This window comes from Boeremia exigua (genome assembly GCF_020726555.1).
Source record: "Boeremia exigua strain MPI-SDFR-AT-0100 chromosome Unknown C7974scaffold_3, whole genome shotgun sequence".
In the NCBI taxonomy this organism is placed as follows: domain Eukaryota; kingdom Fungi; phylum Ascomycota; class Dothideomycetes; order Pleosporales; family Didymellaceae; genus Boeremia; species Boeremia exigua.
The window spans coordinates 1,419,269-1,441,679 of NW_025763520.1; the positions used below are offsets into that span (position 1 = coordinate 1,419,269).

Sequence of the window (22,411 nt, forward strand, 5' to 3'; positions counted from 1 at the left end):
TATAGGTAATATTAAACTAACTGTTAGCTTTGAGTATCGTTAATAGCTGCAAGCTCTGTGTTGGAGTTGGTCAGCTTGATCGCCGTTTTCCCTGAAGCGTGAGAGGCTGTCCTCCTGCAAGTGGCCTCACAACGTTTGAGCACGCTTGATCGCCGCGTTGTGGTCGGTGCATTTGCATCGGCTTTCTCGATCATCCAGCGCAACCCTTCTCATCAGTGTTTGCACCTCCCTCCCTGTGGAACCAGCCGTTGCCACGTTGAGTTGATGAAGAAGCCTCTGACCTGCCAGACGAACAGCAAAATTGCCACACTCCCCAGCATCATGTAAACTCAATTGCTCGTAGTCAGGTACAGCGACAGTGCTAGACTCGTTCGCGGTACGGGTGTGGCTTCCATCGAGTGTTCTTCAGCCCTGTCCTGCACGATTGATGGCCCGCACGGGGCCGCCCCTGCCGTTTGAACCACAAGAATGACGCACTTTCCTTTTTATCAACACAATCTTATGGCGCGACTGACTCACGCCTGCTGTCGCGACTCTTGACTTGTCCCACGACATCGCATCAGCTCTATCACTACTCGCTGGCCTTCAGTTCGTTTTATCGTTTCCTCACCATGCGACCATCCCACGTTGCACTTATCGTTCGATTACAGATTAGCTGCTCCTGCTCGTAACGGCACATCCGCTGTGACCCCAACGTGTGCCATTTGCACAAAAAGAGACGTTATTGGAAACTGGCCTCTGACCTGCGTTGAAGCGCACCGTGTTCGCATTTCCTGATTCCATTGGTCGCTGATCGTGCGAGGATCCGCGCATCACCATCCCCAAAGCCGGGACCTCCACGCCCCGTTGAACACATATCCAGCCGTGGAGCACGCGAACAGCTATGGAGCCTCATTCGCGATCCCTTTCGTCTCAGAATGGCACGTTGCGTCTTCCACAGGCTCTCATCCTGCTGCTGAAGCCCGCTTTGGCCCAGTCAGCCAATGACCAGGGCGTACAGAGTTTCGCCGACCTTTCGCTTTGGGACACTATAAGACTTTCCATCTACCGCTTGATCCTTCTCATCAACCCTTTTGTGAACCGAGGCAACTTCATCACCTCAGCTTTTGTGGGTATGGTCAAGTTGACAGCTCTGTGCGGCTCTGCATACTGGGTGTGGGATCGGCAGAGCAAGCAAGGGAAGATCGCTCCGTCCATAAACTCCCAGCATGCGGACGACGCCACCGACGGTAAGAATGCTCCGTATGATCTGCGGCACCACTCCCCCGGGCGTGTGGTTGGCCGATACCAACTACCCTCATGTGAGACTAGGTCACTGACTGTAGCAGACGACGTTGCCACTAACGACCCGGGACTGTTAAGGAAGCACTCTTCTATTCAGTCATACACAGTACCTTCTACCAACATCACATATCCTGGCGTGCGAACATTCTACAGACCACATCCACAGGAAAGCAAGTTTCCCAGGGAGCCTAATCCAGTACCTTTGGTGGTATTCGTTCACGGCCTAGGCGGTTCGATTGCACAATTTCACCCCATCCTGCTGAGTCTCTCCAACCTCGCCTCATGCTTAGCAATCGATCTTCCAGGATGCGGTCGATCTTCATTTCAACCTCGAGCAGCTGCGGCATACACAACAGATGCACTCGTTCAACTCTTAGCTGTCGTTATCGAGCAGCATCGTGCTGGAGATGAGAGTCAGACTGTTGTCCTGATTGGCCATAGCATGGGCTGCTCTCTAGCTGCACTTCTGGCTTCACCGACGTCGCCTCATGCCCATTTACTTTCAAAGCATATCAGTGGAGTGGTCGCTATTTGTCCCAAGGCAGGACCCCCGACTGAGGATCAAACAAAGCTTCTGCGTCGAGTCACCTCAGTACCCGCGATGCTTTTCGACCTATACAGAAGGTGGGACCGTCGTGGCGGAATTAACAGTGCTAGCGTACTTCGTATGGCTGGACCAGACGCTGAAGAGGAGACCAAGAAACTGCAGCTGCGGTTTAACAGACAGAGTCGTACCGCGGTGTGGCAGCGCATGGCACGCGGGATGTGTCCGGACTATGCCGTCAGCCCTCCTGCGGGCGGTCTCCCTGGACGCCAAACCTGGATGGGCTTGGAGATACCAATCTTTCTTCTTGCCGGCGAGGCCGACTCTGTGACACCAGCAGATAACGTCAAGCTGATTGTTGATTACCTCGGGAGAGACGTGGGGGCCATCGAGCCTCCCAGCGAAAAAGCAAGTTTACCGATCGCTGCAGCACCGTTCGACCCAGCAGTTGTAGACTCTGCTTTCGCAGAACGTAAGCATCAAGACTCGGGCATCGATGCAAATGATCTCCCGAAGCTGGACAGCGAGAGGAGCGCCTCTAGTACAGCAGCCGCCTCTACGATCGGCGAAAGCCTTATTCAAACCGAGACCCGTACTACAGATGGCAGTGTCGTCACGGCGATTTCATCTCCTACAGCCGCACCACCGTCTAATAACCCTTCACCGCATCCCCGCCGCCTCGTTGTTAAGACCACGATCATGCCAAAACCCGCGGCACACTCCATGCTCTTCGCACCATCCACCTCCCGCACCCTCTCCGGCCTCATTGGCAGCTTCCTCGCCGAGCACGTCGACCCACGTCTCTCGCTGGCCTGGCAACTCCAATACCTCTCCACCACGAATAAGTGGGATGTCAAGAACTTTGCAAAATGGCAAGCCATCACCCCCGTCTCGGCCCCGATCGCCCACACCTTCCGCGCCATGAAAACTCTCCGCGAAGTCGACGCCCACCACGCCCCCAAGATCCTCGCCCGCGAGTGGCACAACAAGATCTCCGCGGTTATCGATATCAGCCACGACAACCCCGTCTACGACCCCGCCGGTCTCGAAGCAGGTGGAATAGCGTACTTCAAGTTCCCCACCGTGTCCAAGCAACCCCCCCTGCGCGCCGAAGTGCGCGCCTTCATCGCGCTCGTCGACGACGTTGTGACGCAGATGCGTGAGCAAAAGAGACAGGGCCTCGTGGCGGTGCATTGCCATTACGGGTTCAACCGCACGGGGTTCTTCCTCGTGTCCTACCTGGTTGAGCGTCTGGGGTGGAAGGTCGAGGCGGCGCTGCAGGCGTTCCAGGAGGCGCGGCCGCCGGGCATCAGGCATAGTCATTTTGTGGATGAGTTGCATGTGAGGTACTGTGATGGGTTGAGGAGGGCGCCTACGCTGTAGGTGTGTCTGTAAGGAACGGAGGGGTGAGTGAGGATTGTGTCTTCAAGTTTTTGAGGGGTTAGCGGTGCGTTTGGCGTTCTGGGTAACGGATATGGGGCATGGTGTTTAGGTCGATGGGTTTGAGCTGGTGGGTACGGGGACTGGACTGGGACTGGGAGGACTGGAGAATGAATACTTTCTCGTCCGCTCGCGGCGTGTAGTCCTTGAATGACACGACGTTGAAACAAGAAGCGTCCCACTTAAGATGACATCAAGTGTGTGGTGTTGAGTTGGAGATGAAGTGACTGATTGGATTAACGCCTCGCTATGCCTATGCCTGTGGCTCGTGGGTATCGTGGCATCGTGGAAAGACTATATCGAAGAAAGAAAGAACAGGCGCGCGACGCCTCACACCGCCCCTGTCGACGCCGCACACCACAACGACGTACTAAAACCACGCAACGCTCCACAGCGCCGGCATCTGCGGCCACCTCTCCTGCCAACTCGCCAGAATCTCCGGCACCTTCTCGTCGAACCCCTCGCGCGCGGCGCCGCCCGCCGCCCACCCGCCCGCACCATGCACCCCGTGTTCCTTCGCCGCAGCCTCGTTCAAACTCAGCGCGAGATCCAGAATCGCCTTGCCCCCAACCAGCGCCTCCTCGTGGTTATCCCTGATATCGACATTGAACACATGCACCGGCCGATTCAGCTTCCCGCCTTTATTGTGCAGGTCCTCGAGTACGGCGTCGAAGCAGCGCTCCTCGCACGTGAACACAACATCCGCGACGCCCGCCTCGGTGCCCGCGTAGCCCTGGTCCGTGTCGTGCTCCAGGCGCGGACTCCCCGGGACCCAGTCCTGGAAGCGCTCGGGGAAGCGCTTGATGTTTAGGTTGCGGCTGAGCATGTTGAGCAGGCCGTTGTGGGTGTACAGGGCGGTGTTTTGGGCGGCGAGTTCGTCGTGGATGGTGCGGTAGGTGGTGCTGTTGAAGTGGTAGACGTTGGGTTGGGTGATGGTGGGGCCGGGGAGGCGGACGAGGGAGCCCGTGCCGAAGGAGATGGTGGGGAGGTTGGCGGAGGCGAGTTGGAGGTGGGCTTCCATGGAGCTGGGGTGTGTTAGTGGAGGGAAGACTCGTGTGAGGAGCAGGCAGGACGCATACCGGTTCTGGTTGCTGGCGCAGACGGTGCAGAATTTCAGCTTGAATTGGTCGTCGGGGACGGTGGGCTGGGTCCGGGGCGCGAGCGTGGGTGTATCGCTGGCCCCGTCCACGCTGGGCTGGGGCTCTGCGGGCGGCGGCGGCGGCGGTGGAGGCACGGGTGCGGGCTGCTGCTGTTGACGCGCGCGCAGGCGAGGGTCGGCGGACATGATGGCGGGCACGATGACGACACGGCGGCACGGATAACGGGAGATGAATGGAGGGGCACGTGAGTTGGTGTTCAGGGCACGCGGCGGGTGAAGGATTACGCGACGAGCGACGGCACGTGACGGCGAGACGGCGAGGAACGCGCGGTGGATGCGGTCACCGGTGGGTCTCCAATCTCGAATCTGCAAATTCTTCACGCTGTCAGCAATGCTCTCGCAAGGTTGGTGCAGCGACAATGGCTGGCGGGCGTAGTTCAGAATTTTCAGTGTTTAAGTGAATCCTCAAAGGCTATTGCCTAGGACAGCTCCAATAATAGTATTCATCATCACGGCAGAGGCTATCTACGCAGTGGTACTTACAGGGGAGGCGCTGACGACGTTTGGATCGAGCTGGCGCGGTGATGGGTGCGAGTAGGCACGGCACTGTGTGCGAGCAGGCAGAGCCCTTGGTAGAGGGTGATGAGTGAGGTGTTGACGGTCGTCGATGGACGTGGTTTTACTGCTCGCTAAACGCGCGCTAGCTGCAAATGGCTACTTCGGCGAGCCTCCAAATGGGCTCTCACGTCTGGATGAACGGCAGACTACGCATATGAGGTGGAGATTCTACTACGCGACAGTAACGTAGGGAGAATGCACAAAAAGCAGATGGAATGCTCTTTTGCCTACAATGTAGGTAGTTGTAAGATAAGTTCTAGCTTTTGATATTATGGTAGCGACAAGTTCTTTATGCAGTTGGTCAGCTTGAAGGTCGCTTGTCCGCCGTTTTTCTGGCACTTGAGAGGAGGGGCACAGCAGGCGGCACGGCAGTGAGTCGCCGAGGCAGGCTGGTTGCTGGGGCATTGAGCAGTTCTTTTCGACCAGACGAGAGATTGCGCTCCTCTTGCGGAAGTGCGAGGCCTGAAGGGGCAAGAGGCGGCTCATCTCCGCCGCCGAGGAACGGTGGTCGAGCTGGCGGTTCAGCGGTCACGGTACAGCGGCGACGGTGCGGCCACGGTGCAGCGGCCACGCGTGCGTGACGACGAGGGCTGCTGGCGTCGCGGGCCCCATGGTGGCAGTCCACAGTGCAGACGGCGATGCGTGGCCGCAGTGCTACAGTGCTGCAGGGAGCGCCCTCGCGGCTGGCAGAGGCCCCCATGCAGCTAGCCTTCACTGCCTGAAACCAGCACGTGAGAACTAATCCCAAGCAGTGCCGGGCGCTGGAGGCGGGTGCGAGGCAGAGCCGCCAGCAGCCAGCGAGCCAGCGACAGCGACGGCGCCCTCGACCAGCCGCCCTCACGCCCGCCTGCGCCGCCCGAGCCCTGAGCACAGCCGTCTGGAGCAGCCCGGTCGCCTCACGCCGCAGGGCCGTTCGCGAGTGACAGCGCCGATTGCGATTGCGATTGCGACGATTTCGTTTCACCACCCCCGCCGCCGCTATTTTTGGCCCAGCGCGCATCCGTCCACTCCAGCAGGCGGGCTCCAGCACCACCACCGCGCCCGCGACACTGCGCCCGCGACACACTGCCGCCCTCGCCCTCCTCGCTGCCGCCCCCTCGCTGCCGCGCGCCCCGCCGGCTGTCTCTCTGCGCCCGGCGGCCTCGACCCGGCCCCGGCCCCGGCTCTCGCAGGCTCTCGCACGCCCACGGGCTCTGCCACTGGGCCTCTTAGCGCCAGCGTGCCCGCCCGCCGCTCTGCAGGCGAGTCGCTGCTGGCCACTGGCCACTGGACCGCCGACCGCCGACTGCAGACCGCAGGACACGCCCAGCAGCAGCGCCGCACCGCCGCCCCGCCGTATATAAGCCGCGCCCGCGCATGCCCGAGCCCGAGCCCGCACCGCGCCCTCCCATGGCGGCCGACGTCCTGGCCCAGCGCGACGCCGCGCCGGCGTACGTGGGCTCCAACCGCACCTCGCTGCCGCCGCTGGTCACGTCGCCGCCGTCGCACGCCAAGCTGGAGCGCGCCAGCTCGTACGCCAGCAAGCGCATGTCGGCCGTGGCCGCCGCCGTGGCCCCCGCGCCCGCCCCGCGCTCGCGCCCGCAGTCGGTGGCCTTCCCCGCCTTCCACTCGAGTCTGCCGTACGCCCTGGTGCGCGACTTTGCCTACGAGCCCGCCCACCCGCTGTACTACGGCCCGCTGCCCGCCGAGCACCGCTCCGGCGCCTCGACCCCCGCCAGCGACCGCAGCCGCCGCCTGAGCGACCCGCCGCCCGTGGCCTGGCGCACCGACCGCGGCGCCCGCGCCCCGCAGCACCTGGGGCTAGGCGAGCAGCTGCCCATGACGGCCTTTGGCGACGGCCCGCCCTACAGCGAGGACGACGACCTGGCCAGCCCCGTCGTCACCAGCCACCACAGCGCCCGCCACAAGAAGCAGAAGTCGAACCAGGTCGACTTTGACCAGACCCGCGGCCGCCGCGCCCCCGAGGAGCACCGCCGCAGCTCCGTCACGGGTGTCAACGGCGAGGGCAGCTACTACCCCAGCCACGTCAACGACGCCGCCAACGGCATCGGCGGCGAGTACATCACCTACCCGCCCAGCTCGTCCGCGTCGCTCGACGTGCCCGAGGGCGCCTCGCGCCGCGACTCGCACTTTGCCGCCATCCTGCCCCAGCGCTCCTATGCCAACGAGGGGCCGCCCTACCACTCCGATGCCGACGACGACGATGACGACGACATGTCCGAGCCCGGCGACTACATTCAGGACGACAACCGCTTCTCGCGCGACTACCAGTTCACCATCGCCTCGCCCGACGAGGAGATGCACGGCAAGGCCGTCGCCCTGTTCGACTTTGCCCGCGAAAACGACAACGAGCTGCCGCTGGTCGAGGGCCAGGTCATCCTGGTCTCCTACCGCCACGGCCAGGGCTGGCTGGTCGCACAGGACCCCAAGACAGGCGAGAGCGGGCTGGTGCCGGAGGAGTACGTGCGCCTGCTGCGCGACATCGAAGGCGGCTGGAATGGCCTCATGAACGGCGCCGTGCAGGCCCAGGAAGCCAGCACCGGCCTGGACAGCCTGCTCAGCCCCATCTCAGCCGGTCCCGAGGCCAGAACCCCCACCCAGGCCGACCACACCTCCTCGTACACGCCCGTCATATCCACCTTCTCAACAAGTCACAAAGACCTAGAGCCCTATCCCAAAGACCGGCTCGCCACACCAACAAACCCCGAGGGAGGAGCCTTCAGCAAGGGAAGAGAAGACGGCCCGATGGAGGGCGTCGAGACGACCACCCCCAACCACCAGAGTTCATGACCTTGAAGGCACGCACTCACTCTTCACGACATTCGCTTCGCCCCCATGTCTTAACCAGCCTTTTTTGCGCCTGCATGCATTTCCCGGCGTCCCCCTCGCGCTAGCATGTTGCTCTCCACAGCTCCAGTACGCTGTCCCTCCCACGAGAGACCTCGCCCTCGGCCGCGCCCTCACACGCCCCCGCGCGCTCCTCCGCGCCGCGCCACGCCGTCTGCGGCGCCAATCTACGTTTTTGTAGTTGTACTGCTTTTCCCTTCCTTTTCTCATCTTCTACTCCGACTTCTTCTTCTACACCTCCTTTTTTCTCTCAACGAGCCATCCCCCCCAGAGCTCCCACTTTTGGTTTTGTACGCGCGCACCCTTTTTTGTTTTTGGTTTTTTTGTTGGCAATGTCGCCCTGCTTTATTTGGGGGGGGCTTACGATTTGCGATGGCGCTTGGGCTGGGCCGGGAGATGATGATGACGGATGGATACCTCGAGGGGCTTGGATGGGAAAATGGGCGAGGGGTGGCGCTATGCGCTGGGTGCGGAGGGGGTGAGAAAGTTAATATATCATGTTCAAAAGTGCGGAGAGACTGCGTGACTATGGCCCTGATGTCTGACATGTATGGTCCTGGCTGTTTGATCGCGAAGGCTTGTGCATCCTCATTCTGGTCTTCACGGTGACGTCTCGCGGCCTGGAACTAATCTGCAGCTTACTGACCGCCTGGTGTTGGCGTGCTCGCCATGTGCCAGCCTCGAATATCAGCCTCGAATACCAGCCTCAACTACCCGCCCCAAACACGCTTCACGCCGCACCGCATCCACCCGCTGGAACTCACAGGAGGCAAGTCTACCTGCCCGCTCCAGTGACTATGTGCTCGCTGAAACAACACTTGGTTGCACTTGCCCGCACCGGCTCCAAGCCAACGGCTCGCCTGATCTTTCAATGTCGACCCACAGCTATCCACTCCCGCTGAATGGAGCAGCTGTGTCGAGGGCACTATTCCCACAGTTCACGCCCACACGCACCGAACTGCACGCAGGCATGCCCAACTTGCTATCAGCGCAGCTGCGAAGTTAGAAACGAGGGATCAATTGGAGGTCTGGCTGTGATATTGAAGCGCATTGGGCGTGACAAAGAAGCCTCCAATCCCGTGAACCCAATCCGTTGAGTCCGACGAACAGCGACTCAGACATCCAGGGCAGCGCACAGTCTTTTATATCCGCACGCAAAACGCACCAAATACATTCTGTACGGTGCCTACACATGTCACTCTGCTCGCGTTCTGCAGTCCTCACGGCGTGCCCCTCCCTTATCAGCTTATCGCCCGACCCCTCACCCCTCCTCGCCCTTGAACTCGCAATTTACATGCTGCGGCAAGTGACTCTGCACGCGCCAGCCAATCCGCAGCGCCGCATTGCAGGCCGTCAGGTATCGTCAGATGTCGTCGCAGCGGGGCCCTTGCCGACGGGCCAGCTCGGCGCTCCACCTCCTAGCACCGCGAGCTGCGGGCCCGCGTTTAAAGCCGCGCGCCCCGCTAGCTGCGCGTGCGCCAGACTCGTTGACATACTTGTCCAGCCAGAAGTTATTACAGTGCATATCCAAGCAGCACTTCCAATTGCTGGGCCTCTGTTTCAAAGCGCTGTGGTGCGGGCTCGGATGTGAAGAAAGTGTGATTGCAAGAGCGCATGGCTGAGGGATACAGGCTGGGCGTCGATGTGGGCGGGTGAGTCGCGTCTCTTGTTTCCGCGGGCGGTGCCGTGTCGACGCGTGTTGATACTCACCACCATCCATTGCTGTTCATTGAAGCTGGCCAACCGCTTGTCCGTGCGTGCACGCTCGCTAACGCGCACAGCACCTTCACCGACGTCTGTGTCATCACGCCCGCAGGCGAAGCTATCCGCGCCAAAGTACCCACCAACACCGCCGACCAGTCCGTCGGCGTGCAGGATGGCGTCGATCAGGTGCGCCGCGTGCTGGAGGCCCGGTTTGGCTGGAAAGGCAGGTTCGAGTATGTGCATCACGGGACCACGACGGGGACGAATGCCGTGCTCGAGGGGAAGGGCGCGAAGGTCGGGCTGGTCGTTACCAAGGGCCACAAGGACATCTTGATGGTCCGCAGGAGTCAGATTCCAGGCGGGCTCGGCGCGTGGATCAACTATGTGCAGCCCGAGCCGCTGGTGCCGCTGGAGCGCACGGTGGAGGCGAAAGAGCGCGTGACGATCAACGGCGAGGTGTTTGTGGAGCTGGACGAGCGCGAGTTCAGGGAGAGTCTGCGGGATCTCAAGCGCCAGCGGCCGCAGGCGATTGCCGTGTCGCTGCTGAATTCGTTCAGCAACAATGTGCACGAGGAGAAGATCCGCGGGATTCTGCGCGACGAGTTTGGGCCCGACGTTGAGATCGTCACGTCGACGGATGTGCTGCCGGAAATCCAGGAGTATGAGCGGACCGTCACCACCGCGGCCAACGCGATCGTCAAGCCGGTGGTGAAGACGTATATGAAGAACCTCCAGAAGAAACTGGCAAAGGACACAGACACCCTCCGTATCCTCAAGTCAGACGGCGATCTGACGTCCGTCGACCTTGCAGGCGAGGCCCCGGTGCGCATTCTCATGAGCGGGCCGGCGGGCGGCGTGAAAGCCGTCTCGCACCTTGTCGCCAAAGACACCCCCTACAAGAACCTCATCACGTTCGACATGGGCGGCACAAGCACCGACTGTGCCTTATTATCCGGCAGCGAAGCCATCATCCGGCGCGAGACAGAAGTCGGGTCCCTCACCGTCCGCGCGCCATCCGTCGACGTCAAGACCGTGGGCGCCGGCGGCGGGTCGATAGCCATCTACAACGAGTTCACCAAGAACTTCCGCGTCGGGCCTGAGTCGAGTGGCGCCACACCCGGGCCCGCGGCATACGGCCGAGGCGGGACGCAGGCCACAGTGACAGACGCGAATCTCACTCTGGGCTATCTGCCGTCGAAGCTACTCGGCGGCAAGTTCGAGCTCGATGTCGCTGCGTCGGCGGCCGCTGTTGGTGCGATTGCGGCGCAGATGGGCATGGACTCGATATCTGCGGCGGAGGGCATTATCAATTTGGTGAACGAGTCCATGCACGGCGCTCTGCGGCTGGTGTCCATCGAGCAAGGCTACGATCCTCGTGACTTTGCTCTTGTCGCGCTGGGCGGGGCAGGGCCGATGCACGCAAATTCACTGGGTAAGCTGCTGGATTCCTGGCCAGTCATTGTCCCGCCGAGTCCAGGTGTGCTGTGCGCGCAAGGCGACGCTATCACGAAGATGTCGCATGAGTCGAGCTGCACATACATCAAGATATTCTCAGAGATCGAGACTGAGGATCTCACAAAGACTCTGGATGGTCTGAAGAGTAGCTGCGTGCAGACGATGAAAGAGTCGCTCGCAGACGAACACGCCAGTTTGAGGATTGTATACCAGTCCGATATGCGGTATCAGGGCCAAGCTATGACGCTCACAGTAGACTTCAGCGAAGACGATGCACGAGATGCTTCGCACCTCCTGGAGCATCTTCGCGCAAAATTTAACAAAGCCCACGAGCACCAGTTTGCCTTCTCGCACGCGAATGTCGAGCTTGAGATCATGCGCCTCCGCGTCAGAGTCACCGATGCATCTGAGGAAGTGGCAATCAAACCTGTTGGGAAAGCAGCATCGTCGACGCCGCCTCAGGACGCTGTCGTAAGCAAACAGAGCATCATATACGAAGGCAAGAAGGTCGAGGCCACATTCTGGGACCGAGAGAAGATCACAAAAGCTGGCATCAAGATCGCCGGACCCGCTGTTATTACAGAGATGGACTCGAACACGTTGATCTTGCCTGGGTATTTCGGCGAGATAGACAACATGGGCAATATCCTGATCTGGCCCGAGAAACAGACGGTGCGCGAGAAAAAGATACACACGAAGGAATCTGCGGCGAGACTCGTGCAGGAACAGCCTCTGTTGCCTACCCTTGTTGGGTCGGCCCTCGCTTCGATTCGTCGCGAGATGGATACGCTGATGCTGCGATGCGCGATGAGTCCGGCTATTAGAGAGCAACAAGACGAGTTCAACGTCATTACAAACACCCGCGGGCAGATGCTTGTCGGCCAGTTTGGAAGCTTCATCCAGCAGTTCCTGAACGGCTGGTCAGGCTCGATCGAGGAGGGAGATGTCTTTGTGACGAATGATGTGTACCAGATCGATGGAGCTGTGTCGCATCTGAACGATGTCATCATTCTGGTTCCTATACACTATGAACACCGACTCGTTGGCTGGGCGGCCAACTTTGGTCATCTAACTGATGTGCAGGGGAAAGTGCCGGGGTCGATGAGTATCAACGCCAGCACGATCTTTGAGGACGGCTTGCAAATACCCATCGTCAAGCTCTACGAGAGGGGCGTATACAACGAAGCACTGGCAACGGTGCTCTTCCGCAACTCGCGTATGCCAAACTGGTTCCAGAGCGATCTGACAGCACTCGTGACAGCGTGTAGAACCGCAGCTACGCGCGTCAACGAGCTGTGCGAGCGGTACGGCGTCGAGCTCTACGAAGCCGCGACCGACCACCTCCTCGAGCAGAACAAAACCGCCATCAAAACCATCATCGACAGCAAGATCGGCCCCGAGAAATCGAGTTTCACCGACTTCATCGACGACGACGGGCAAGGCGTCGGGCCCTACGCCATCTCCTGCTCGATGCAAAAAGAAGGCTCCAAGCTCGTCTTCGACTGGGACGGCACCTCTCCGCAATCCAACACATCCATGAACTTCTACCTCAGCAAGACCATGTTCAAGATCTTCATCGGCTACTACCTCCTCGCCATCTACGACCCCCACGTCCTCGTCAACGACGGCTTCCACGACCTCCTCGACATCCGCATCCCGGAGGGCACTATCCTGCGCCCCGTCCGCCCCGCCGCTGTCTCGTGCCGCACGCACCTGCTCGGCCGCGTCATGGACGTCATGCAGGCGCTGTTCGGCCAGCGCAACCCCGCGTACCGCTGCGCCGCCGGCTTCTCCGACAGCCCGCACCTATTCTACTCGGGCTTCAAGCCCGACGGCGCGTTCTACCTGCTGTACCAGATCGGGTTCGGGGGCGTGCCGGCGCGGCCGATTGGCGACGGGCCGGACTGCCACTGCTTGTTCCCCGCGATCAAGTCGATTCCCGCGGAGAACATCGAGTTGTATTTCCCCGTCATTATCGAGGCGAACGAGGCGCTTGCAGACTCCGGTGGGGCGGGGTACTACCGCGGCGGGAACGCGCAGCGCACGCTGTACCGCTGGCTGTGCGAGGGCGATCTGAGCATCCACGATGACCGGTGGCTGGTGAAGCCGTGGGGTGTGAACGGCGGGATGCCCGGCAGCAGGTCCAAGAAGATCATCTACCGCAACAACAGCTACGGCACGCCTTCTCAAAACGAACACATGGAGATTGTCCAGAGCAAGATGGACCATCTGCACGTCTATCCTGGTAAGTCGCCTTTCCCCTCACACTTCGTACACCCATCCCTCTCTCCGCACCTCGACGCTAACATACCCCAGGCGACGTCCTCGAATGGATAACCTGGGGCGGCGGCGGCCTCGGCAACCCCCTTACCCGCCCACCCGCCCTCGTAGCGCAGGAAGTGCACCGCCGCCTCGTGACGCCCGCCGGCGCGCGCCGCAACTACGGCGTCGTCGTGCGGCCCGACTATTCCGTCGACGAGCACGGCACCGCGGCGCTGCGCGCCTCCATGGCGCGCGAACGTGCCGCTGGGACCACCAACGGCACCCAGGACGGCGCCAGCGGCGACACAGCACGAGATGCCAGTGATGAAGTGGGCGGTGCAGAAGCCAACGAGGAGGGTGACAGAGTCGGCTACAACCGCGGCGGCACCCTCTCCCAGCTCCTCGCCTCCTGCAAGCAGGACACGGGTCTCGCGCCGCCGCGCCCGCAGTGGGAGCGCGATCCGTACGGGCCGCACACGGGGCTGCCGTATGTGCAGGCGTGGTATGCGCGGATGCGGAAACAGGGTGTTGCGGGGTGGGATCGCATTTGAGTACCTAAGCTGGGAGCGGGAGCACTGTGTTCTGATAGCGATCGAATACGCATTGCTGTACCCATGTGAGGCCTTGGCGTGATGGCGCGCAGAGACGTGCGTTCAAACGGGGACAATTCCGATTGCTACGACAGTTGTAGCAGGCTGACGATCGCCGCATGGCGCTTCTTGACGGCATGGTCCAGCGGCGTCCGCCCCTTGAAGTCTCGCAGCACCGCATCCGCACTACCCGCCACCAGCAGCAACTTCACGATGCCCTCGTAGCCGTGCGCAGCCGCGTACGACAGCGCCGTGCGGCTCCACTCATCGCCGACATGCGTGCGCGCCCCGTGCTGGAGCAGAAACGCGACGATGTCCTCGTGGCCGCCGCGCGCCGCGTACACCAGCGGCGTGCGGCAGAAGCACTCGTCGCGCGCGTTGACATCGGCGCTGCCGACCTCGACGAGGAGCCGCACGGTGTCGAATCTGCCTCGCTCCGCGGCGTGGGACAACGGGGTGCGGCCGTAGTCGTCGGGCGCGTCGACGGCGGCTTTGCGCGTGGTGAGGAGCAGCTCGATGATTGCGGTGCCGGGGAGGCTGGCTTTGAGGGAGAGCGGGGTGCGGCCAAGTTTGTTTCTGCAGTCGGCGTTGGCGCCTTTGTCGAGGAGGAGTTTGATGAGGGATTCGTTGTCGAGGGCGACGGCGAGGAGGAGCGGGGCTTGGTGGTTTTTGTCTGTGGCGTTCATGTCGACTTTGTTCGTGTCGAGTAGTAGCCGGACTGTGTTGAGGTTCTGGATGTAGACAGCGCAGAGTAGTGGAGGGCGGAGATAATAGTCGTCTCTCCAGTTGACGTCGGGTGTGCCGTACTGAAGTAGTGCCTGGACGGTGTCTGCATAGCCTTGTGCTGCTGCGTACCAGAGTGGTGTCTGACGCAAGACGTAGGGCACGGTATCGACCCGAGCTTTGCCGATTTGCAGCAAGGCTTTGATGACAGCCGTATGGCGATAGAAGGCAGCGGACCACAGTGGAGTCCGGCCAAGCATGTCTCTCGAGTCCACTGCGACCTTGCAGTGTTGGAGCAGAGTCTTAACGGCTCCGAGATGCCCAGATGCGGAAGCAGAGGCCAGCAGTGACATGCCATCGCCGTTCTGCAGCTCGACGTCAGCACCATGCTGGATCAGTATCTTGACTATGTTGACATGCTCGTTCATAGCAGCATAATACAGCGGTGTGCGTCCTACCAAACCTGTTGCGTCTACAGAAGCCTTGTTCTGCAGTAGAAGTAAAACCATGCTCTCGTGGCCATTTTCTGCAGCTAGCGATAGCGCGGTCCTTCCAATGCTATCGGTGGTGTCCACGACGGCTTTGTATCGCAGCAGCAGCTTGACTGCATCTTCATGTCCATTGGAAGCCGCATATGCCAACGGGGCGCGATCGTACTTATCATCATGAGACCTTGATTCGACGCTGATCTTGCTCGACGTGAGAAACAGCTGAATGATAGGTCCGTGCCCATTCCTGGCGGCGGACGAAAGTGCTTGCCGCATTTCCCGTGTGACATCGTATTGATCCTTCTTTGTCAACTTCAGCTCCTCAATAAGCGGCCCTACGAGATTGGTAAGTCCCAGGGCTGAAGCCAGACGCAAAGCCGACGGGGGAACCGGAAGATGATAGTTTCCATGTACGGCCGCCATCCATCTAGACTTTCCTCCAGCTACGCATAAGTCTCGTGCTTGTGCTATCAATTCTGCTTGGGTATCAGGTGGCGAGTGACGATAGTGATCTGCCCAGTGGTTTGCCGCGTAGTCGAGAAATGATAGACCTGGGGTGTCGATGGAAACGTGCAAATACATGATACACGTTGCTGCTAATACGGTATGACTCTCCTTCAGATCAAAAGACCCCCGCCAGTGATCAGCTTCATTCTTGGCTTGAGTGATTTCGGCACTTTGTGGTTGTTGTGGAGTTGCGTTGCTGCGCAGCAGAAATTCTTTTGCTGTTTGATGCAGCAAGTAGACCTTATCATCTACGATGACGACAAAAAGTCCACATAGCTCCCTTATATGTGATCGGATTCTACTCTGAGGTATGATTGCGTCGGCTGTTGAGGTTCCAGTATCGCTGTCTTGGAATGCGATAGCTATAGGAATCTCCGTGAGAGACAAAGGTCGTCGTGCTCCCAGAACGATAAGCAATAATCTTCTTGCCTTCTCTGGATCTGGGCTTCTTCCCAAGATCTTCTCGTAGGCGCCATGTATTGACTGCGGAAGCTTCTTTGTCAACGCCATGATATCGTCCTTGCAGATGCCGAGCTTGCTGTCCATCAAGCCGCTGAATGTTAGAGAAATCCACAGGTACGTCCTGTTTGAAACCGAGCGAAACTGATTTGACATCAAAGCACGCTCATCTGTATCCATGGAAAAATAATCTGCAGTCTCCTTGATTCGACTCTCGAGGACAAGATCAATTTCTCGAACAATCGCCTCCGCTGTTGGTCCTTGATCGCCTTGTATGTGAATGGATGCCAATTGTGTCTGCAATTTGCCTGAAAGCCCAGCCGCAATATGGGAATGTGGTCGGCTGGTCAAAAGGAATCTCAACTTACCAGATTGATTGGTGCGGTCTGTCTTCGCATTACAGACCAGAGCAATGGCGTCTGTAAGGTCCTTCCTATCCTGCTCGGCGCATTCGTCCAGGGCGTCGAAGACACAAACAGTGTCTACGCGGTCAGTTGCAAGAACGAACGTACTCCAGAGGTTTGGAAAGGACCCGAAAAAATTCTTGCCTCGATCCAGATACAGTCTCAACAGATCCTCGGTCAAAAGGTGGCGATTGGCGCTTAAGAGTTGATGGAGAACAGAGCAGAGTGCTCTTGTGATCCCCTTTTGGAACTCGACATCATCCTTGAAAAAGAAGTAGCAGACTGTTCTTCCTTTCCTTGGTAGGACGTCATCGACAAGGTACCGAGATAGGACGGATTTGCCACACCCAGGATCTGCTGTCACATATAGCAAACCAGTCTGTTCATCATTCGACGATGAATTCCATCCTTGGAACAGGCTATGTTTTGTAAACCATTCGCAGGTTCCAGGAACTCGTTTGCAGTTTCTGCTTTTGCTGTCTTCATACATACATGCATTATCGTAGAGCAGCGGAAGAAACTCGTCTATCATCGTTAGCAACACTCTGCTGCCCATCTATTATGGTTTATGGACTACGTACGTTGCGCCATGACCAACGCGGCTTTAGTGGTTGCTGCCACTTCATCCTCCGGAACAATTGAAAGCAGCTCTTTTGCGTATGCAGCCGCGGTACCTGCTGCATACGGCTGCCACCTTTTGTTCTTGTGCGAATCTGCGTAATCGCATATTCCGCGAATTACCAAGCAGGGAAAGCTGTTCATCAAGCCTGCTGCTTCCATCTCAAAGCAAAGCACGTGACCAAGTCCAGCACTGACTCTATCACGGTCAAGAGCGTCCCGCATCACTTGGTTGCCCGATGCAATCGTCCCATAGTGCACCCGAATCTGATCCCGTGGTTCCCGTTCCACTTGCTTTGCCTCTCCGCAGTTTACACACGTCTGTCCTCCTTCGTGAGCATAGCTTGCCTCAAAAAGGACATCTGGGCCAGCAGAGTCGCGATTGTAATCGGGCAGCTTTTTGAGTTTTGCGTGGAATTCCAACAGCTGGCTTTTCCCTCTCAAATGCTTAGCCTTCAGACTGGCCACCGCGTTGAGGAGAATGGTAGGTGGAGTATTGAGTGTACCGGTCCGCTCAAAGCCATTTGGAGTCGATTTGCCAAAGTCATATTGCACTACTCCTCCATGCACTTGGTGCGGTTTGCTGACCACGATGTCCCCTAACCGGACATCTGCGTCGTCGCTTGGTACCCCTCCACCAATGCCTACCATCAGGCCGAAGCGAATGGATGTGAAAGTCGACTTCATCTGCGCCGCCACTGCTGCAGCCGAGTTTGTGCCTGTCTGACCATCGGGTAAACAGGCAATGACCACATTGTGCTTGCCAATCTGTCCACAGGAATAAATATTTGTGTCGTAGGCGGTGACCTCGGGTGTTGGAAGTTCCTCATCTAACATCTCCTGCGCTGCGGCCAGTTCCACGGGAAGCGCGCATACCCACCCGACCGTGAAGTCCTCGCGCCGCAGCTGTCGGTTTGTTGTTGACATTCTGTTTCATAATAGAGGGTTGTCCGTGGGAAACGGAGGAGAACTGGGCCTTCCACACTTGGGCAATATATGACCTTGCGACGGTCTGGATAGCGAACAGCGAAAGGCTCAGCCTCCCGATGACTGTCTTTACCTACATAGTTAGGTGTGCGACGATTGGCAGTGCCCATTTCTGCCCACAAGCTGAAGCCGGCCTCCGGCCTTTCCCCGCTTGCTTAGCGTCGGACGGTCTGGCCGACTAGCGTCTATCAAAACGCTGAGATATCTGAGCCATATGTTATAGGTTCTTAACGAAACAAGTAGACTGTGCTTTTGTTTGAGCCACGTTGTAACTCAAGGTGCCCGGTTCAAAGTCGCTTGGCTTGTCCTGATGAGATTCATGATTTGTGCCGGCAAGTATGACCACCCATCGCAAGGCTGAGCCGAGTAGCGTGTGATTGTGTTCAGCCTTTCCGGCCTGGTCAGGCTAGCGCATATGTACATAGTCGATGGCGATGCATGCTAGGCCGCCATGTTATAATCTCATCGCTTCCACGTGTTGGCGGTTATGCGTGCAGATGTGTCTGTGAGAGCTGGCCGGCCCTATTTCAAGACAGCATCTTGCAATCACTATACCTATAGCATCGCCATTCATGCCGTGCACGTGCGAACATCAACCAAAGATCTGAAAGTGACCATTAAGCACCCCAAAAGGATGCGTGTCACACCTGCATCGCCAGCCCGGACAAGCCTTCTTCGGTCGTGTTGAGACACCCTCAACCTCACAAATAAAATCAGAATCCGCAAAAAGAAATATGTCAAAAAGCAATCACACGATAGCACAACACGCGACGCGCCGTGGTAAAGCATTGGTGTGACTTTGATGGTGAGGCGCTACGAATAGCGCGACTAGCGCTTTTGCTATACCACACGAAGGAATTTCGTCCGCTCTGACCCGCCGCGCTACCTCTGCCGCTGCGAGCTACAATACCACCCGCCCCGAGCCGCCCCCTGGAGCAATCGACTCAGCCGGACTTCAGCAAAACTGGGATTTGGCAGCATTGAAATACATGGATCTATTATGCCTTCATCAGAAAGCAGTCAACAGTCTAGGCAAAAGTTCTGGTGACACACACGACAGAAAGGTGTACGATTTTTTAAGAGCTCCTAGGTTCGAGTACGTACGTTGTTTCCAAGACCAGGCCGATGGCAACATGATGTCGATGAAGAAGGTTATGGAGACTCTCAATTCCCCCTCGGGCAACGATGAGCTCCTTCATAAGACACAAGCGGCCTGCGACGAGGTCAGTCTTGATCAGAACAGCGAAAATCCGTACCTACGACTACCATCCAAAGACATAATCGATAGGTTTGCCGAACCCGCAAAAGTTCTTCCCGTATCGAAGCGCTACTGTCCGGCATGCTATGCGCTTATGCAGTAGGTTAATGAGAACGCCAACGAAAAGATTCTATATCCTGGATACCATGAGAACTGGTTCACGGCAGCCCTACCTCCTTGGCTTCCGCGAAAGGCTGGTATGGCCGTTATCAAGGCTGCTGAGACAAAGCTCGTGGAGAGGGTTGAGGAATATCTGAGATCCGGCACTCCGATTTCCAATTCTATCACAGGAACATCACCCATCACATCTCACCGCGAAGTTGATTTCGAGAGTTTTGGTCCTAATGGCGTTCGAATACCTGCGAACAAAAGGAAGCGCAGGAAGTTGGAAGAGGAACCAGATGCTTCGAGTCCGACCAAGAGGCGTTAGGGGATGTAGTTGTCAAGGATGGCCATGCAACAGCAAAGGGATGTGGAGCTTGCAGAGAAAAAAGACTAAAGGTCTACGTAAATTAGAAGGTCAATATCTTCATAACTGGCCTGGACGAGGGACTCTTGTCTAACAATCTCGTATAGTAGACCCATAACTTCCTGTTAACTTGAACTAGTCAGAGGAGCTGTTTTGTCCATGTACGGACTTCGATAGGAGCCACTGACTATAGGACCAAGAAAGTGGAGGGAGTGACTGGGAAGCCTTCTTCGCCAACACAAAATCAAAAAGATGGTTTACCAGTAGCTGGTAATCTAACATAGTTGACATACTGATAGATTATCACTACTTAGTCGCTCTCTGAGTTGTTTCTCATCGGGTCTACACAGTCAAAGAAACGAAGGCCTAAAGGCTCTACGTAGGTACAAGTCGGATCTCCACATCGTTGGACTCGCATTCGACGACCACTCTGCGGGAACAAGTTCTTCCTTCTATCCTTGCGCTCCATATCAAACGTCCCCTTTCATGGATTTCGGCAACAATAGGCGCAGCGATCTTGTTGGCAAGTTCCGTGGTGAGGATACCGGCAGCAAACGAGATAACATGGAAACTCAGGTTCCCGAGTACCCTGACGCTTCCAGTAGCCACCCTAACTGCAAAAGCCCTGGCCTGGCGTTTCTCCAGTTGCATCCTTTTCTCTATGTGAGCAACAGCTATGCTAAGTGAAGTGTTCACGTACGAAGTTTCGTCCCTGAAGACAACCAGGTCCTTCCCGGTAGGCTCGTTGATTGCGACATTGGAGATTTCAACAGTCTCGGGAAGAATAGCCAACCCGATCACGCTGTTGGGAAGGAGCAGTAGAGGTGCAAGATGAATGAGCTTCATGTTGGCGAAAGAGTAGATTTGAAGTTCGGAGACCGGTTATTCAAGTGGAGAGAAATTGATGAAGAAGACAGATAGCAGAAGGGATCCCTTTATAGAAAACTCAAGTATTCCTACCTGGTCTGGAACGTCGGATGATTTCGCTGCAATTAAGTGCCCATCGGTCGAGGGGGTTCATGTGAAGCCGAAAAATCATCGACCGAGGATAATTTATCATCCAGTTACTATAGACTTTTCGGTCCGTGCTGTCCATTGATTAAGAGTAGGCTTAGAGTGCAGATTGGTAATAATATCACTTGGAAAAGCATATAAACCGAGGTCTCCCGCCGACTGCTCTTTTCAATCATCCTACTGCTTGTCACTTAGAATTCCCGCCTATTTATCACTGTTGTATCAAGATCACAATGCGTGCCTCGATTGCTATTCTTCTTGCAAGCTTCCAGTAAGAACTCAGCCTTGCGCTACTTTATTTGTCGACCATTTGACTGATTTGAGAAAGTGTGCTTGTTAGCGCAGACAGTCACGATTTTGGGGCTTGCCAAGTGCGAACAGATGGTCCCATTGATCATGCTGCTACTGTGCGTGTAGCCGCGAATTGCAACAACAACTATATTCCAGGTTAGTTCATGAAATATGATGAAATATCTTCTAGCTGCTAAATTGTTCCCAGGACCGGCTGGATGGGGTCTTTCAGATGAGACTGCTATCTGGGCTCGCAGGGATAGTGGGGCTGGTCCACGATTCGAAGGCCTCTTCGTGAGTACCACCACTATTGTCATTCAGGACATACTAAGAGATGTTGTTTCTAGCTCCAAAATGGCGACCAACACACCGGAGGAATCGATGGCGATACACTTCATAGACTCTGCAGAGAAGCTGGAGCGGGAGATAGCTCGGCGTTCAGTTGCAACAGGTATCAAATCAATTCGGACAACAGGGTTCACTGCGTACAGTAGCTCTATTTTCCAGTAAGCCGAAGGCTGGAGCATGGCTTGCCGCTGAATTAGTTCTCGGGCCAAGCCTCTCCTATGGTCTGAATCTGGTCAAAACGCGGAAATTGATAAAGTCTTAGCAGACTATCTATGTAAATGAGATCAGGGCCCGGAACTACATTACGTAGAAAGTCTGTAAATATGACTCAGTCAATCAATCTGCTATTAAATACAATGGGTGAAAAGTCCATGTACGTGCGAGACACGAAAACTGTGAACCTTTTCAAAAGCTAGTCCCTGACTCATTTAGACGGTCGAGCGTGCCTTGTTTCTCGCGACACGTCTTAGTATAGATGTACTCTTTGATTAAAGGAATAGCTATTGGTTTGCGGTCACTCGGCTTTGTTCTACGCACATACACAAAAGCTACATTATGGGCCGAATGCTCTGCTAGAACTACTGCCAAGGCTCGTATGTAGACCATATAACTCGTCTCTATCGCTCTGTTTCTAGACTGTGGAACACCTGTGGGGCTTTACGAGGAGGTGTCTAACAAAACACGTAGCTAATGCGATAGAGAAGGATAGTAAGGCCGAATGCAGGTCTAAAGACCGTTTTAGGACTAGGGGCGGATTGTTTGTATGTATGATGTCGTGCATAAGCTAGGCTTATAGGGGAGAGTCGGGGCGGTGTAGAATGGCAGAGTTATTAAGAGAAAGAGGAAAGCTTTGCAGTTACGTACAAAGCGTTAGAGGCGTGTAGCTTCTACTATAGTGTTGTTAAGCAAGTAAGTTTAATATAGGTAATCTATTATGTGGACCACTAGTTCTATATACTACGGCCCGATACATGTCTCAAATACAAATGTAAATTCTATAGG

General features: G+C 57.0%; 8 protein-coding genes across 8 annotated transcripts; 5 read left to right on the forward strand and 3 right to left on the reverse strand.

The window, feature by feature from the left end:
* The first annotated feature begins 500 nt into the window (after positions 1-500).
* On the forward strand, positions 501-3,459 carry C7974DRAFT_388065 (uncharacterized protein). The gene is made up of 2 exons (XM_046141244.1): positions 501-1,229; positions 1,329-3,459. The coding sequence occupies exons 1-2, from the start codon at positions 884-886 to the stop codon at positions 3,209-3,211; spliced, it is 2,229 nt and encodes a 742-aa protein (XP_046000256.1). The 5' UTR covers positions 501-883; the 3' UTR covers positions 3,212-3,459.
* A 179-nt stretch (positions 3,460-3,638) lies between these two features.
* Positions 3,639-4,553, reverse strand: C7974DRAFT_410216 (RNA polymerase II subunit A; the record flags this gene model as incomplete). The annotated part of the gene is made up of 2 exons (XM_046143449.1): positions 3,639-4,293; positions 4,348-4,553. 2 exons carry the CDS (start codon positions 4,551-4,553, stop codon positions 3,639-3,641), a joined length of 861 nt encoding a protein of 286 aa, XP_046000257.1.
* Positions 4,554-6,374: 1,821 nt separating this feature from the next.
* C7974DRAFT_305589 (uncharacterized protein) lies at positions 6,375-7,775 on the forward strand (the record flags this gene model as incomplete). Its single annotated transcript, XM_046138032.1, has 1 exon — positions 6,375-7,775. One exon carries the CDS (start codon positions 6,375-6,377, stop codon positions 7,773-7,775), a length of 1,401 nt encoding a protein of 466 aa, XP_046000258.1.
* A 1,548-nt stretch (positions 7,776-9,323) lies between these two features.
* C7974DRAFT_449217 (Hydantoinase/oxoprolinase-domain-containing protein) lies at positions 9,324-13,907 on the forward strand. Its single transcript, XM_046145700.1, has 3 exons — positions 9,324-9,484; positions 9,614-13,236; positions 13,308-13,907. Exons 1-3 carry the CDS (start codon positions 9,447-9,449, stop codon positions 13,802-13,804), a joined length of 4,158 nt encoding a protein of 1,385 aa, XP_046000259.1. The 5' UTR covers positions 9,324-9,446; the 3' UTR covers positions 13,805-13,907.
* C7974DRAFT_388072 (ankyrin repeat-containing domain protein) lies at positions 13,463-18,121 on the reverse strand. The gene is made up of 2 exons (XM_046141245.1): positions 17,006-18,121; positions 13,463-16,949 (listed from the first exon to the last, which is right to left on the reverse strand). Exons 1-2 carry the CDS (start codon positions 17,967-17,969, stop codon positions 13,930-13,932), a joined length of 3,984 nt encoding a protein of 1,327 aa, XP_046000260.1. The 5' UTR covers positions 17,970-18,121; the 3' UTR covers positions 13,463-13,929.
* Positions 18,122-18,778: 657 nt separating this feature from the next.
* C7974DRAFT_388075 (uncharacterized protein) lies at positions 18,779-19,884 on the forward strand. Its single transcript, XM_046141246.1, has one exon. The coding sequence runs from the start codon at positions 19,019-19,021 to the stop codon at positions 19,388-19,390; it is 372 nt and encodes a 123-aa protein (XP_046000261.1). The 5' UTR covers positions 18,779-19,018; the 3' UTR covers positions 19,391-19,884.
* A 247-nt stretch (positions 19,885-20,131) lies between these two features.
* On the reverse strand, positions 20,132-20,602 carry C7974DRAFT_410221 (uncharacterized protein; the record flags this gene model as incomplete). Its single annotated transcript, XM_046143450.1, has 2 exons — positions 20,132-20,408; positions 20,457-20,602. The coding sequence occupies 2 exons, from the start codon at positions 20,600-20,602 to the stop codon at positions 20,132-20,134; spliced, it is 423 nt and encodes a 140-aa protein (XP_046000262.1).
* Positions 20,603-20,910: 308 nt separating this feature from the next.
* On the forward strand, positions 20,911-21,761 carry C7974DRAFT_388078 (uncharacterized protein). Its single transcript, XM_046141247.1, has 4 exons — positions 20,911-21,041; positions 21,099-21,217; positions 21,270-21,355; positions 21,409-21,761. The coding sequence occupies exons 1-4, from the start codon at positions 21,004-21,006 to the stop codon at positions 21,553-21,555; spliced, it is 390 nt and encodes a 129-aa protein (XP_046000263.1). The 5' UTR covers positions 20,911-21,003; the 3' UTR covers positions 21,556-21,761.
* The last annotated feature ends 650 nt before the right edge of the window (positions 21,762-22,411 follow it).

Coding starts and splice junctions, on each gene's coding strand:
- C7974DRAFT_388078 (XM_046141247.1), top strand. CDS start 21,004: ATGCGTGCCTCGATTGCTATTCTTCTTGCAAGCTTCCA. Junction 21,218..21,269: donor CAACAACAACTATATTCCAG/GTTAGTTCATGA, acceptor AATTGTTCCCAG/GACCGGCTGGATGGGGTCTT. Junction 21,356..21,408: donor CACGATTCGAAGGCCTCTTC/GTGAGTACCACC, acceptor TGTTGTTTCTAG/CTCCAAAATGGCGACCAACA.
- C7974DRAFT_388072 (XM_046141245.1), bottom strand. CDS start 17,969: ATGTCAACAACAAACCGACAGCTGCGGCGCGAGGACTTCACGGTCGGG. Junction 16,950..17,005: donor CGCGTTGGTCATGGCGCAAC/GTACGTAGTCCA, acceptor TAACGATGATAG/ACGAGTTTCTTCCGCTGCTC.
- C7974DRAFT_388065 (XM_046141244.1), top strand. CDS start 884: ATGGAGCCTCATTCGCGATCCCTTTCGTCTCAGAATGGCACGTTGCGT. Junction 1,230..1,328: donor TGCGGACGACGCCACCGACG/GTAAGAATGCTC, acceptor TGACTGTAGCAG/ACGACGTTGCCACTAACGAC.
- C7974DRAFT_388075 (XM_046141246.1), top strand. CDS start 19,019: ATGGATCTATTATGCCTTCATCAGAAAGCAGTCAACAGTCTAGGCAAA.
- C7974DRAFT_449217 (XM_046145700.1), top strand. CDS start 9,447: ATGGCTGAGGGATACAGGCTGGGCGTCGATGTGGGCGG. Junction 9,485..9,613: donor CTGGGCGTCGATGTGGGCGG/GTGAGTCGCGTC, acceptor TAACGCGCACAG/CACCTTCACCGACGTCTGTG. Junction 13,237..13,307: donor CCATCTGCACGTCTATCCTG/GTAAGTCGCCTT, acceptor AACATACCCCAG/GCGACGTCCTCGAATGGATA.